We start from the raw sequence: 14,344 nt of genomic DNA on the forward strand, positions 1-14,344 counted from the left end.
TAATGTACACGGTATGAAGTATGTTGTGAATATTCTATAACTATAAGTATGTACAGGCTGTAGTGAGTACAAGCTATGTACAGGCTATGAACAGGATATAAATATGAAAAACTATACAGAATATGAAATAAATAACTTTACAGAAATCTGAGATATACAGTTATACAGAAATGGGAACTATGCAAGTTGTAAACAGTTATTAGCACCTCCCTCGTGCTTTACTCTCGCGCTGCTCTGTGTGGTAAAACGAGCGCACCTCTCTGCGATTCGAACACGCGTCACAACAATTAAGAGGACCCGAGGGAAGCTCGGAAAGCTAAGCAGAAGTTATTTGGGGAGGAGAGTGACTGCCGTTGGTTGAAAAGAGAGGTAAAGAAAACTTCAGTGGTGTGGAAACATTATGGGTTCACGGAGTCAGACGTGGATCAAGTAGACATAGTGTGAAGACCGCTCACAAAGTGACATACGATCAAAGAATGAAGGAGCAGCAACTTTAGTTGACATACCTCAATGTCAGTTTGATGCAATTGTGCATTGTGTGGCTACACAGCTTGCCTTGATTTGTATGCATAAATATTGTGCAGTATTTTGAAGTTCACTAAACATAGATGTTTACATTTTTCATTTATTTTTTATATTGCAAACATTTGCACTGTTATCAGTATTTGCACACTATTTTAAATTATTTTTTGACAATCTTTAAAGTCATTATTCAATACATTGTTATTGTTAAATAAATATCGTCAAATAATCGAGATCTCAATTTCAGTGAAAATAATCGTGATTAGCATTTTTGCCATAATCGAGCAGCCCTACTCTATACACTATACAGAGGTCAGCAACCTGCGGCTCCGGAGCTGCATGCGGCTCTTTAGTCCTTATACTGCGGCTCCGCGTGGTTTGGGAAAATAACTTAGAAGTATTTAGCTGAAGTGTATTTTTTGTGTTAGTTCATTTTTTAACTTGTAGTTCTAAATTGGAAGATTATTGTGATATTGAAATATAAAAATAAAATTATATTCTATTATTTTTTCATCGCTCAAAATAAGTCCCATTGTAAACATATAATGGCAGACCCGACGATATTTGCATGAACATGCTTTTCAGCATCTCTTTATTGACCACTTTTCACACACGGTTGCTGTACGTATACAGCCGGCTGTAGCTTTGCAGCTCACAGCCCGACACACACCAACACAACAGCATAGAGAGCACAGACGTTAAGGTGGCGAGGCGTGATTGCGGGTGCCGCTCAGGTGCGTCCGCCTCCCCTAAGCGGCGCTGCAGACCACGCCCCGCCACACACATTAACCAGGTAAAATACATATTTAGGCAGAATTTTGCAAATATCTATTTTTCATCTTTTAGCAGCATAGTGCTTTTTTTCCAATTATTTTTTAAAAGTCAGGTCAAGGCTCCAAAAGCCCAAAGGCGATATAAGGGTGGCGGCTCACAACAGTTTTTGTTTGCTGGATCATTTTAGTTCAGCTGGGTGTCTTTCCTTTGGTTATATTTCTTTAAGAGTTCAAAATGTGTTAATTACATGAATAAAATGTAATTTTCTCTGTAGCACTTCATGAATTTCATAAGCAACACACCTTAGTTGTTCACACAAAGCATAAAGGTAAAAAACAATATATACAGTGTTATCTTCATGTTAGATGTCAAAAAGTATCTGCGGCTCCCAGTGTTTTCCTTTGTGTGGAACCCGGGTCCAATGGCTCTTTGGGTGTTAAAGGTTGCTGACCCCTGCACTAGTATGTATATTCACACATCACATTCCTTGGCAATCACCTAACAGTGAAGTAAAATGGCATTCATAGAATATAACAGCTCAGGCGCATGGGCGTGTATTGGAATATTTAATATGTTTAAATAAAGAAAGTGTAAAAACACTCACAAATATGCTGTTGCTGAGGAGAACATGTGTGTCATTCAGGTCAAAGTCAAACTTGATGACATCTCCATCCCGGTTCCTGTAAACCACCTGTGAATCTGATAATGGAGAGAAAAATACGTAAGACATAAAAGAGCCAGGAAAACATGTTTTTAAAAAAAACAGTACACTCAGAATTAGATACAGACCACAAGATACCACAATAAAGCCCAAGTTCAGTTCATGTGATTGTCTGTTATCTTGCTAAAAAAAATTTTAATTACCAGAAAAATTTTAGACTCAATATGTGGAGGGTTCCAGACAAAGTGCAGAACCAAGACAACAAGAACATGTGGACAAGAAGACAAGTGATGAGGGGTAAGTGGTAACACCACGAAGACCAAACCTCTTCATGTACCATCAACAGATAAAGGATGAGGCTGACTTCAAGAAGTCCTACCAGTGGGGCAAGAAAAGGCAAGTGTTCTGATCATGGCTGCAAACTCATGCCCTGAGCACAGTAAGTGTCACAGAGGCAGCACTGAAGGTGCACGTGTGCAAAGAAGCTCTGGGACAGTCCAGCTGCTCATGACAGTAATTGTGTAATAGTGTACAGGAACATTTGTGCTCGTTAAAAGCTCACAAGTCCCACTGGGACACTCCACTCCAGCGCTCAAGTCCTGTGGGACCTCAAGTTCCAGACAGATAAGCCGCTGCTGGCCAACCAACCAAAGAAAGATACGTCAGACACGGGAGAAAAAAAAGGCAGTTTTTATAAATGTGGCTGTCCCAGCTGACGGCATCGGGAAGGAGTATGAGAAGATGTTCAGTGAAAAAAAACTTTGACTGAACTTCTAGTCTTGCAGACTTTCTTGGATCGTTAGTGTACAGAGGACTAAAATGTACATTTTCCATGTATTCATTACTCTGTAAAGAACCAGCGATTCATTCAAAATGCATTAAAGACAAAGTTTCCCTCAGAAGTTTGCTGGTTGATGATGATTTTGTGCCCTTAAAGTGGATTCTGTGTTCTGTGGCTGAGATGACCATGGAGTCAAAACAGGACGGCAACCTCTTTGAAACTAGGAAAACAAAAATAGTGGTTGCCTGAGAGCGTGCAACACATTCACCTTCTGAATAGTTGCATACTTCACTTTGTGAGAGGCAACCTGTCTCCAACATGCCAACATGTTGCAATCAGTCTGAGTGCAACTCTGAACTACATATAACTACATATATAACAATCAAGTAAATTTCCCTTGATCAGATTCCATTAATTTTAACATTACTTTGGACTTCTGTGACAAAATCACACACAAATATTACATGTAATTAAATTAGTTCAAGTCAGCAATTTGGGGCATATTTTTTTTGAGTGTGTGAGATTCTGGTTGACCTTCTGTCTATGTAGACAGTAGCAGATTTGCAAATTTCACCAGTTTATTACAATTAATAGCTGTAATGCCACAAACAGTACTGACAGTTTTAAAGTATTGCATGTAATTCCCAACTTGACCAACTTAACTTCCCATCTTGAGGCACCAAAGTAATTATATCAAGACAGGAACTGCCTCTGAGTGGCAGGGGCGGAGCGTGGGGGTGGCTTACTGGGCTTAAGCCCGGGTTGTTTTGTCAGAAGCCCGGGGTATTTTGGAGTGTAATTTTTTCATAGTTAGATGCCTGGCTGACAACTGTATAAAACAAAAAGTACACACAATATTCGAAGCACATAGTGCACACTGTGGGAATTTACGACTGTGCGTGAATCCCCCCCTGATATTGGTATGATCCAAGCTCAGGCACTAAGCGACTGAGCGAGGGGGCGGGGCAGCTGCTGCCCGTGAGTGCGCTGTTGGAGAGACTGAGCCAGCCATTCTAAGGAGAGCTTAAGTTTGACCAGGTACCAAAGCAAATCATTCGTACCGTACAAATAATGTAAATATGACGGTGTATCACGAAAGATTGATATCAAACTGATCACTTGACCAATATTACGTTACTTGCTCTTCAAGTGAATCAACAAATGGCGAAATGAAAAGCAGAACAAATGCTATTTTTTTTTAGAGAGTCTTAGCTTACGTGTGTTTATTTCATATTTTCAGTTCTTACCCTCCCCGACTAAATCGGTTTCAGTTATGTACTGAAACATAAGAATGGACATTAGAGGCTTCTTTCAAAGAAAAAACTCAGGTAAATGTTATTTTATATATTATGCTTTATATGGTGTTCAGTATATTTCTATGCAAAACAAGAGGGATTTCAATACACAGCAGGATATTCACATTTGTAACCAGATATTTACATACACTTTAGGGAGAAAACATAAAACATTTTTACTGTACAACATCAATTTAGAGTAAACTTTTGTTTTAGATAAATATTGAAATATATTTTGAATTAGTTAAATGTCAGAATAAAGAGAGACAGAGCTGTCTATTTTTTATCACTTTCATCAAATTTAGGAGTACATGTACACTAAGTTTATTGTTAATTAATAAGAAAACTCCAGACAATTCCATTCTGAGCTGAAGAAGCTTCTGATAGGTTCGTAGAGTCCATGTGAGTAAATTGGTGGCACAGCTGTGGATGCATATAAGGCAAAACACAGAGCCTGTTTCTGTGACATGGGAAAATCAAGAGATGTCAACCAAAACACCAGGAACAGAATTGTGGAGCTCCATAAGTGTGGCTCAAGTTTGAATACAATTTGGTGCCATTTGCAATTAAGAAATACAGATAGTTTCTCTCTTTACTCTTAAAGTTAAAAAATATGTTTTTTATATTTATCAATCTAAAAAAATAAACATTTAGTCTGATTTGATGTTACAATTAAAAAAGTGTTTGTGTTTTGATCTGAAGAGTTTGTAAATATCTGGTTTCAACTGTATATTTGATGATGTTGGTGTTTGGCTTGATTGTCAGCACAAAGAGAGAGAGAGGAGAATGGGGACAGAACAGAGATGAACAAGAGCAGGTGAGACACACATGTTAGTCAAATGGTTGTTTACCAAAAGTATCACCGTATCATAGGTCCTCATGTATCTCGTACCGAGTGTTTCTTTTTAGGTTTGTTATTTTTCAAATTCTATATTTATTAAGTTATGCAGGCTTGTTTGCACAACAAGGCTCAATAATTATATAAACTTTTCTCAATCTAAATATTGTACTTTGGTAAAATTAAAAAATAAGTGTAGTGCAGGTCTATGATGATTTTTAGTGCTGCTATCATCTAGTTCTGATTCTGGTTCTGTCTTGGTTAAGTCCTCAGTAGTCCTGATTTTGAACTGTTGTAGTCCTGTTTTAATTCTGGATCAGTTCTGGGTCTGGTTGAATTGGGGTTTAGTCCTCGTGTCTTGATACAGCCCCGACCTTGTTCTGCCTTGCTGCTTAATTAAAAAACTAGTTTAAGGTGTCCTGCACATGTGATATATATTTTTCCCTATATGAAGTCATTCTTTTTTGAACAAAACTCAAAACAGAGCCAATTAATCTTTCAGTCATTTCTAACCCCCCCCCCCCCGCCCCAAGGGGGGAAAAAAAAAAAATCCCACATGCATACTACCCTTTTGGGCTAAGCCCCGGGTGTTTCAAATGTCTGGCTCCGCCTCTGCTGAGTGGTAGCTGACCTGGTCCCTATCGTCTACATCTGGAATAAAATTTAATTTAAAATGTACTTTAATCGATCATTTGAGTTTTGACAAGTCACAAGTTTAAATGATGACAACTGTGTTTTACTTTTATGGAGAGATGAAGTGAACTGATGACAGCCTGAATTAATAAAGAATTTTAAAAAAGCTCTTACTCGAAGTTTAGTCTGTTTCTGTCAGAATAAAAATGGTGTAAACTTCTGATTTGAATTTCTTGAAAAATCACTCTGCTTCACATGTTAACCACACTGAACCAGAAGCAGCTGTGCCTCCCTCGCCTTCCCTCTTCACAAGCTCCTGAAACTCATTTAGAGTGAATTTGTGGCTGATTGCAGGAGCGGCAATCACTCACTCACTGCTATACGAGCAGAGGCAGCTTTCTGGCTGAATGTACTCTAATGCAGCGTAAAAAAGCTAATGTGCATTCACATTGTTAGAGAAGAAAAACACATGAATAGATGCAGCCATTTTTAGCATAAATACGTAATATTGCTGGTTTGATCCAACTGCAAGTGGCTACAATTATCTCTGTTTTTTGAAAAGAAAAATGCCAAAGCTGGAAAATGAACACACTGTGCAGCTACATTGAACTCACCTTTAACATACAGACTAGAGGAGCTGGATAATTTTTTCAACCACTGACTTTCTGATTAGTTGATGATCTGCTCTATTTACTGAGCCTCTGCTGCTCACCTCTTTGTTTTGGTGCTGGAAACTTACTGCTTTTGTTACCTCTTTGTTACTAATAGTGGGCAAAGATGGGCCTGAAAACACTTAGGACAAAAAAACCACACTTTTAACAACTTGCTGTGGATCACTAAGTAGCATTTAGCATGCAAACAACCAGATATTTTCCCCATGAAGTCAAATTCAGTATTTAAATGGGCTGATATTTATTGAATTATATATATATACAACTTGCATGGCATGTTTCACCTGATAATGACTAAAAAGTAATTCATAAAGATATTTTAGAGCTTATTGTTTAAAGAAATATATACCAACAGCGCAAGCTAGCAGTCACTGGTCATCACTGACCTTCCCCTTGTCCTTTTAAATTTTAGAGAAAGAAGAAAATGGCAGGAGTTCGTATATATTCAAGAAGAAGTGCTTTGAGAACAACCCCTCATTACGAATATTCTCCATGTTGAATTAGAGGCTAGTTTCCTGCGTCACAAAAACCCAGCAGCGATGACGTCAAAGGTCTGCCTGGACTCTAATCTCCAAAAGAAACCACCTTAACAGCCATCCACTTTTTAAACCGCTTATACAATTCAGGACTGCAAGGGGGCTGGAGCCTATCCCAGCTGTCATGGAGCGAGAGGCAGGGTACACTGTGGACAGATAACCTGTCTGTCACAGGGCTAAAACAGAGAGATAAAAACCATTCATGTTCTCAGTCAATTTAGAATCTCCAGTTAACCTAACATGTACATCTTTGGAGTGTGGGAGGAAGCCAGAGGACCCAGAAAATTCCCAAGCACACTCGATGTAGAGAGGCTCCAGTTGGTGAGTAGATTGGAGCCCAGGACCTTATTGCTGTGAAGTAATCGTGATCACCACTCCACCACCATATTGGCCAACATCTAAATATGAGGAAGCAAATAAGACTTGGCTGGAAGCTACCAACAGTTGGAATCCACCCCCAGCTGCCCCAGAAGTTCAAATAAGTACAAGTACAAATACAAGTACAAATAAAATCTACCTACGGGCATCACCACAAGGGCATCACCACAAGGTAGCTCTGTTTGTTTTGTTCAGGTAGATTTTATTTGTACCCTTTAAAGTTTAAAGGGTACACTGTGTAATATCTCACCACTAGATGACAGCAAATTGCAGTGTGCATTCAAAAGGTGTGTTTTATTAACCATTCCATTTCAAATTGAAAACTTAAAAGTGTGTGGGAAACACTTTGTAATGCTGATAAGGTGTACTACATATATGTGTCTGGTTTCTAGCCACATATATAAAGTGTGATTAGCAGAAAATGGTGATGTTCATCTCCACAAACCTACATATTCTGAATGGATTTATTCTGAGTTTATGAGAATGAATCAGTTTGCTGGAAGATGCAATGAAATACTCATCAGTGTGTATTTATGAGTACAATGGGTTTTTTTTAATATTAAATAACCTAAAAAAATACTTACTGTAACTTTTTGAAGTGAAACATGGAATAAAAATTAATCACATATATTTAAATAAGGAAATTATCTAACAGAGATCAAAACCTTTTTTTGACTGTAAACATAGTCCCCATAGACTGACTCACTTTTCAAGACACCCTCAAGTGGACACTGGAGGAACTGCAGCTTTTGCATCTATTTTCAACTCCGGAGGTAGCTGCTTATTTTCAACATGATATAGAATAAAAGTTTAATGCTGAGGTGTCCACATATCCATTTTGCCCATGTCTTGAAGCCCCCTTATCCACTGGAAGTCTCTGTGCTCCAGTAACAGCGATCGACCTGAACTCTTATAGAGGATGTGCAGTATTGTTCTCACATTATTTATATTATGTAATCATGTTTTACTCATGTGAGTCTCTACTAAGGATGTAGTCTCGTTTGTCCAAACCTCATTAGCAATCATGTATGACAAGCTGAGCAGCACTCACCCATAAGTGATTGCGCGCGCGCGCACACACACACACACACACACACACACACACACACACACACACACACACACACACACACGTTATCGCTCTGTTGCATAAGCAGCTGGATGTTTTCTTCATCCTCAGCTCAAAAACACATAAGTTGTCCATACATTACAATAATACACCACAAATGCAGATAAACAGGTGCACATTCAAACCGACAGAGCAGGTTTAGTGAGGAGGAGGACGTATAGATGGTAGTGATGTAAAATAATGAACACGTTTATAAAGTTAGCAGTTAGCTGTCCGCTCTGGCAAACGCTGCACTGTGGGTTTTTGGTGGTAATTAATTTTTCAGACCTACAGAGTCGCCTGCCCCATTAGTTGTTTTGTTGAGATTGATGATAAATTTGGGAAATTGCTGCCTGACATGCAGCGTGGTGTAAATCTAATGTCGATCAGGTGCGATGAGAGCCCAGAGACAGCGCAGACGAGCGAGGCCTGGGCTTGAATTTACTGCTGCGCCTCCTGGAGATGTTGTGGGTGTAATTCACACATGATGGAAATTGCTTCCTTGACAACCTCTGACTTATTTCCTTTTCTCTCCTCTTATAACTTTGTTACGGTGTGTTCACACCGAACGCGATGGACGCGAATAAAACGCCCCAAACGCCCCTAATTTGACGCGTGTACATTCGCGTCTCAACGCGTGTCCAAGAAAAATCCATCGCGCGTCAAAATATGATATTTTGACGCGCGTCACGCGCGTGAACCGGAAATGTGGGAGGAATGTGGGAGGGAGTTGTGCCAGACCTGGTTTTGCAAGATGGCAGCTATCGAGCTAGCGCTTGAAGAGAGAGTCTCCCTTCTCTATGTACTGTGGAGAGCAGAGCAGCAGCGTAAAAGACGTCCTCGCCGTACCTGGGTCCATCAGGTCCTCCAGGCGCGTGAGCAGTTTGGTGAGTTTCACCATTTGCTCCAGGAGCTGCGCCTGGATGACGGCAGATTCCAGCGATATCATCGTCTGTCACCCGGCCAGTTTGAGGACCTGCTTTCCCGTGTCGGTCCCAGAATCGCCCGCCTAGACACCAATTACAGGCGCTCAATCCCACCTGCAGAGCGCCTGTCCGTCTGCCTGAGGTTAGTAAAAGTGGTCAATACGGTAGTCCTTTATTGATACCTGTGCTAATATATGCTAAACCATCCATTTATACACTGCTAACATGGATGTGCTATGCTAACAGTGAATGCTGTCGGTGTTTACTGATGGCATAGCACATCCATGTTAGCAGTGTATCGTGTATACACTGCTAACATGGATGTGCTATAACAGTGAATGCTGTCGGCGTGTATAAACTATCGTTTATACACTGCTAACATGGATGTGCTATGCTAACAGTGAATGCTGTCGGCGTTTACTGATGGCATAGCACATCCATGTTAGCAGTGTATCGTGTATACACTGCTAACATGGATGTGCTATAACAGTGAATGCTGTCGGCGTGTATAAACTATCGTTTATACACTGCTAACATGGATGTGCTATGCTAACAGTGAATGCTGTCGGCGTTTACTGATGGCATAGCACATCCATGTTAGCAGTGTATCGTTTATACACTGCTAACATGGATGTGCTATGCTAACAGTGAATGCTCTCGGTGTTTACCGATAGCAAACTGGTACTGTTTATAATATTTCTAGTGATACTCAGATGGTCTCATCAAGTCCCGATTTAATTTAATTCGATTTATGCTGTTATCAGTGGTTGAATGATAGCATGGCTGTGGTGTCATAGGTATGGTGAGCCAGATCATCCCCCAGGTAGCGACGGCCATCTGGGACTGTCTAGTGGACGATTTCACGGCTGTGCCTTCAACTGAAGACTGGCGGTCCATCGCAGAGGGATTCCAGGAGCGCTGGAACTTCCCCCTCTGTTGTGGAGCTCTGGATGGGAAGCACGTCCAGACGAAGGCACCCCCCAACTCAGGATCCATGTTCCACAACTACAAGGGAACTTTCTCCTTTTTAACATTTTCTTAATAAATGGATCTCTACTCCAAAATAACCTAACCTCTCTTTATTCTCTTAAGTAACTTGTCTTCACTATGTTCCTATAACCAGTGTGATGCAAAAGTTTGAGCAACCTTATTAATAGTCATTATTTTCCTGTATGAATCGGTTACAGTAAAAAATGTCAATTACATATATCATATAGGAGACACACACATTGATATACACTACATATTTATGTTATTTCTCTTTTTATGTGTTGCCAATATATGCACCTGCTTTATTTAGTGTAAAGTTATTGCACACTTTCTGTAAATCCAGTGAACTGCATTTCACTTCTCAAATATCACTGTGTGTGTCTCCTATATGATGTATTTAACTGACAATTTAAATTGTGACAAATAACGATTTGTACAGGACAATGATGGCTATTAACAAGGTTGCCCAAACTTTTGCATCCCACTGTATCAGTATATTTTGTCATTAGTATAATATGAAATAAATTCTACTTGTGTCAAGTCGGGTGCCAATATTTGCTGTGTAGTAGAACAGAGACATTTGTCATTATAAATGTTTATTTGATAAAATATATAAATTCAGTAATAAAAAGATTCAACATAAATATATGAAATTTAACTATTTACAGAGAGACAGGAATAAAAAGGACCCAGCTTGGAGTGGAAGAGCCTCAGGGGAGAAGGAGGAGAAGAATAAGAACATTGTTTCTGCCCTGGAGAGCTGCTGCCTCATCAGAAAACTACTGATCATTAGGGTCCAATGTTTCCAAATTTAGCACAGCTGTGCTGTTGTCAAAAACTAATTTATGAATTTGGAATTTCACGAATTCTCGTGTCTGAGGCGGCATGCTCTCCAGAGCAGGAACAAGGCCGAGGAGGAAATACTCTGTTGCAGACGGGCGTGGCCTCTTTAGGGACTCCAGGATAGCCAGCTCCACCGCCGATGGACCATCCTGGGACCCTTCCCTCGACCGCCTTCGAGCTCTCCTCCTCTGTGGGCCTGTAAAAAACAGAACAAAACACCACAAAGAAATGAGAAGGCTGCTACTAGATTGTCATTTTCAAAATTGAAAAAAAAACAGGATATGAACAGATTGGTTGTAGATATTTAGTAAAGGTGATCACAAGGGAATCCAAGCAAGTAAAAAGCTATCAGTGCTTGATGTTCATACCTGTGGGTGCAGCAGCAGGAGTGGAGGGACCAGGGACTGGGGAGTCAGGAGAAGCAACAGGGGAGGACTCTGCTGCATGATAACTTGACTCTATCAAGACAATATTAAATGTTAACAGGTTGAAGACAATAGTCATAGAGAATATTATATTATTATATACTTATTATTATATACAGTGGTCTCCCATTTATTGCAGCACATGAACAGTAGTCACAGTTCTCACAAGTTGATTCTCAAAGTGCAAACCTTTGTCGATTTTAAAACGTAAAAGTATTATGCAGCGCTTTTTCTCCGTCTGCGGCGCCACTTTCGTGCGCCTTTTTCGCTCCCGGTGCAGGTGTCTATTTCCGAATGAGGGTCATAGTTATGAGTGTTTTTGTGCTGTTTTTTTCTATTTGAAGTGATGGTTATCAAAACCAAACATGATAAGTTTGGCAAGCGCAGGAGACACGACACGGAGGAGATTTGTCATTTGGGCTGCAGAATGCAATGCGCATCGTTGAAAGCTGTACGGTGCAATAAAAAAAATCAGCGAAAAGGCGAGGCAGTGACGGATGAACAGCGGGACTACTTTATACTGTTTATTAATAAACAAAATATATTCCTGTATGACAACACGCATAAATTAACTGCCTACATTAATTAATTGTAAACATACCTTCTGACTGACACTCCCCTGCTGCCTCTTCGGGCTGTCCCTGGTCCTCGGGGGAGAAGTTCTCCACGGTCCGCACCATATTACCGCTGGTCTCCCGCGGGGTGAGGAAGGGGTCCAGAAACCCCATGACCGCGAAGAACTTCCATCTCCTCCCCGATCCTGCTGCAGACCCACTCCTCTTCTCCTTCTCTGACCTCTTCTCCTTATTATATGTGTCCCTGAGGCTCTTCCACTTTCTCCTGCAGATGTCCTCTGAATAAACGCATTATCTGGTTAGCGGAAAGGTATTTGTACAACAGTGGGAAAATCGCGGGACAGTAGGCGCGCTTGCTAGCTTTTGCACGGCTTCATCGGGTCAGTCTGAAAATTAAAAAGAAGAAGGAATGAACTTACCAGGTTGCCCGATCTCCTCACTTATGTGTCTCCAAGCTAGGTCCTTTTTATTCCTGTCTCGGTAGAAATAGGAGCTGGCATCATATAGCTCGGGGTGGTTAGCCACGGCGCTGATCAGCTTTTCCTCCATACTGAATGAAGAATGAAGGGCTTTGGCTGGATCTGCCCCTTTGACCTAGGTAACAGCCACGTCACCAGGCTCCTGATTGGTTGTCGCGGCGCGATTTGACGCTGGAGTTCAGATTTTTCCAACTCGAGCGGTAGACGCGAAACGCGCGTATGCACAAAGTGCAACACAAAAACTCACGCGCGTGGTTTTATTCGCGCGTCAAACGCGCCTGACGCGCTACACTAAACGCGCCTGACGCGCTACACTGACGCGCGTTTCACGCGTTTTGGCGTTTTCGCGACGCAAATCTGCTTCCGAATTTTCGCGGGACCCGCAATCGCGCGTCATCGCGCCTTTCCATTGACTTTACATGTAAACCTGACGCTCTATTCGCGTCCATCGCGTTCGGTGTGAACACACCGTTAGGCTTCAGTAGCTGCTCGGCCCTAATTTAACAGCATGAAGGACACTAATAAAAGCAGTTCGAGACACGGTTGACAAATTGAGTGAAAATAAAGCAAACACTTCAACCATAATAATAACAGAAAAAAAATTAAGCTGTGAGATTGCAGCTTCTTGAGTTCAGTCGCTGCCAAACAAGTTCTGAAGATCATTAAAACAATATGTCTCAGCCTCATCAGGAAACCAGAGCAAAACAAACACGTCCAAATCTTCTTCCTGATTGCTTAGAGCACGTACCCCCAGAGCAAACACAGGAAGGATGGATGAAAATAACTAATTTTTTTAAGTTCAAACTGCTGAAAAGATCAAGAGTATTGTTCCCAAAACAAGACTACCCCACCTAAATCCTCATGTTACATACGCATACTGTCTTCATGCTGACATATGTCTAAATCTAAAGAAGAAGAAGAAACATTTTATCTATCTATAAAGTGGAGAAAATATTCAAAGTGATTCAATAAATAAAACTATAAATATCATAGAATAAGCTGGAAATGGATGGCGTGACCACTCTGGGTTGATCTATATTCCTATCCTGCTTTACGACCCCCGGGTAGTGACTGACAGAAAAAGATGACGGATACGAGTGACAGAAATTAGATTCCTCAGAAGACTCTAAGGGCTCTCATCCAGTAGGGGCTCAGAGTAGAGCCAAATGCCTTATGCAGCAAAGTTTTATGTTCAGACAAGACAAAGATTGAGCTCTTTGGCCAAATTGACAAGAGGTATGTTTGAAAAAGTAAAGATGAGGCTTTAAAACCTAACCTGTGCCAGCTGTTAAGCATGATGTTGGTAGCATCATGAAAATTTGAAAATTTGCGGACTACACTTAAAAGTCAGGAAAACGTAAGAGTCCGTCTGTGTCAGGAAACCATCCAGTTGAAATGAACTCTACCAATTGTGCCAAGAAGAGCAGCCAAATTTCAGCCAGAATTATGCCGGAAGCTTGTTGATGGCTACCAAAAGTTTCTGGTTGAGGGTCAATGTGCTAAGGGACATTTCACCAAACATTAGTGTGGCTGAGTGTATACATTTGATCGGTGTGGATTACAGAAAATCCTAAATAAATTCAAAGTTATGCACCTGCTTCTTGTTATTAAATTGCATGCTGTGCAATCATTCCACTCTGGAAAAAGAGAAGTTCAAAGAAATCATTAAAAAAAATATCATTTCATTCATGCCCATAATAAACAGATATAAACTTCTCACCACAACTGTATAGTCATGACACCAAAATAACATTTAGACCAAAGTTCTCTCCAAAAGACTTTGGTGATATGGTCATTTTTTTTTTGTCCAACAGCTGACGATTGCTGGTATATTTGCAACATACAGTAAGCGAATCTTCACTCCACAAATCCTATTTTCAGTGATGGTACTAATGGAAGAGCCCAACTG

At 40.6% G+C, this 14,344-nt stretch overlaps 3 protein-coding genes across 4 annotated transcripts in view; 1 reads left to right on the forward strand and 2 right to left on the reverse strand.

Annotated features, from left to right (window-relative positions):
* Positions 1-14,344, reverse strand: part of LOC147301972 (inactive dipeptidyl peptidase 10-like) — a 122,120-nt gene that overhangs the window by 40,199 nt on the left and 67,577 nt on the right. For both annotated transcript variants that reach the window (XM_086282310.1, XM_086282311.1), the window contains exon 4: positions 1,901-1,995. In XM_086282310.1, the coding sequence (XP_086138436.1) occupies positions 1,901-1,995 (95 nt within the window). The remainder of the gene's footprint in view (positions 1-1,900; positions 1,996-14,344) is intronic.
* On the forward strand, positions 8,889-12,704 carry LOC147301973 (uncharacterized). Its single transcript, XM_086282092.1, has 3 exons — positions 8,889-9,260; positions 9,798-9,804; positions 9,921-12,704. The coding sequence occupies exons 1-3, from the start codon at positions 8,904-8,906 to the stop codon at positions 10,163-10,165; spliced, it is 609 nt and encodes a 202-aa protein (XP_086138218.1). The 5' UTR covers positions 8,889-8,903; the 3' UTR covers positions 10,166-12,704.
* LOC147301974 (uncharacterized) lies at positions 10,573-12,706 on the reverse strand. Its single transcript, XM_086282785.1, has 4 exons — positions 12,376-12,706; positions 11,983-12,234; positions 11,325-11,414; positions 10,573-11,152 (listed from the first exon to the last, which is right to left on the reverse strand). The coding sequence occupies exons 1-4, from the start codon at positions 12,503-12,505 to the stop codon at positions 10,893-10,895; spliced, it is 732 nt and encodes a 243-aa protein (XP_086138911.1). The 5' UTR covers positions 12,506-12,706; the 3' UTR covers positions 10,573-10,892.

The sequence above is a fragment of the Aulonocara sp. 'chitande type north' Nkhata Bay genome, linkage group LG23, assembly GCF_057382095.1.
Source record: "Aulonocara sp. 'chitande type north' Nkhata Bay isolate Kocher_YH1m ecotype deep benthic linkage group LG23, A_spYH_male_GT1.1, whole genome shotgun sequence".
Classification (NCBI taxonomy): Eukaryota; Metazoa; Chordata; class Actinopteri; order Cichliformes; family Cichlidae; genus Aulonocara; species Aulonocara sp. 'chitande type north' Nkhata Bay.

Excerpts from the sequence above, each read along its gene's own strand:
- LOC147301973 (XM_086282092.1), top strand. The coding sequence starts at position 8,904 with ATGTGGGAGGAATGTGGGAGGGAGTTGTGCCAGACCTGGTTTTGCAAG.
- LOC147301974 (XM_086282785.1), bottom strand. The coding sequence starts at position 12,505 with ATGGAGGAAAAGCTGATCAGCGCCGTGGCTAACCACCCCGAGCTATAT. Across the intron at positions 12,235-12,375 it reads TGAGGAGATCGGGCAACCTG|AGGACATCTGCAGGAGAAAG; the intron begins GTAAGTTCATTC and ends GCGTTTATTCAG. Across the intron at positions 11,153-11,324 it reads TCCTGCTGCTGCACCCACAG|GCCCACAGAGGAGGAGAGCT; the intron begins GTATGAACATCA and ends TGTTTTTTACAG.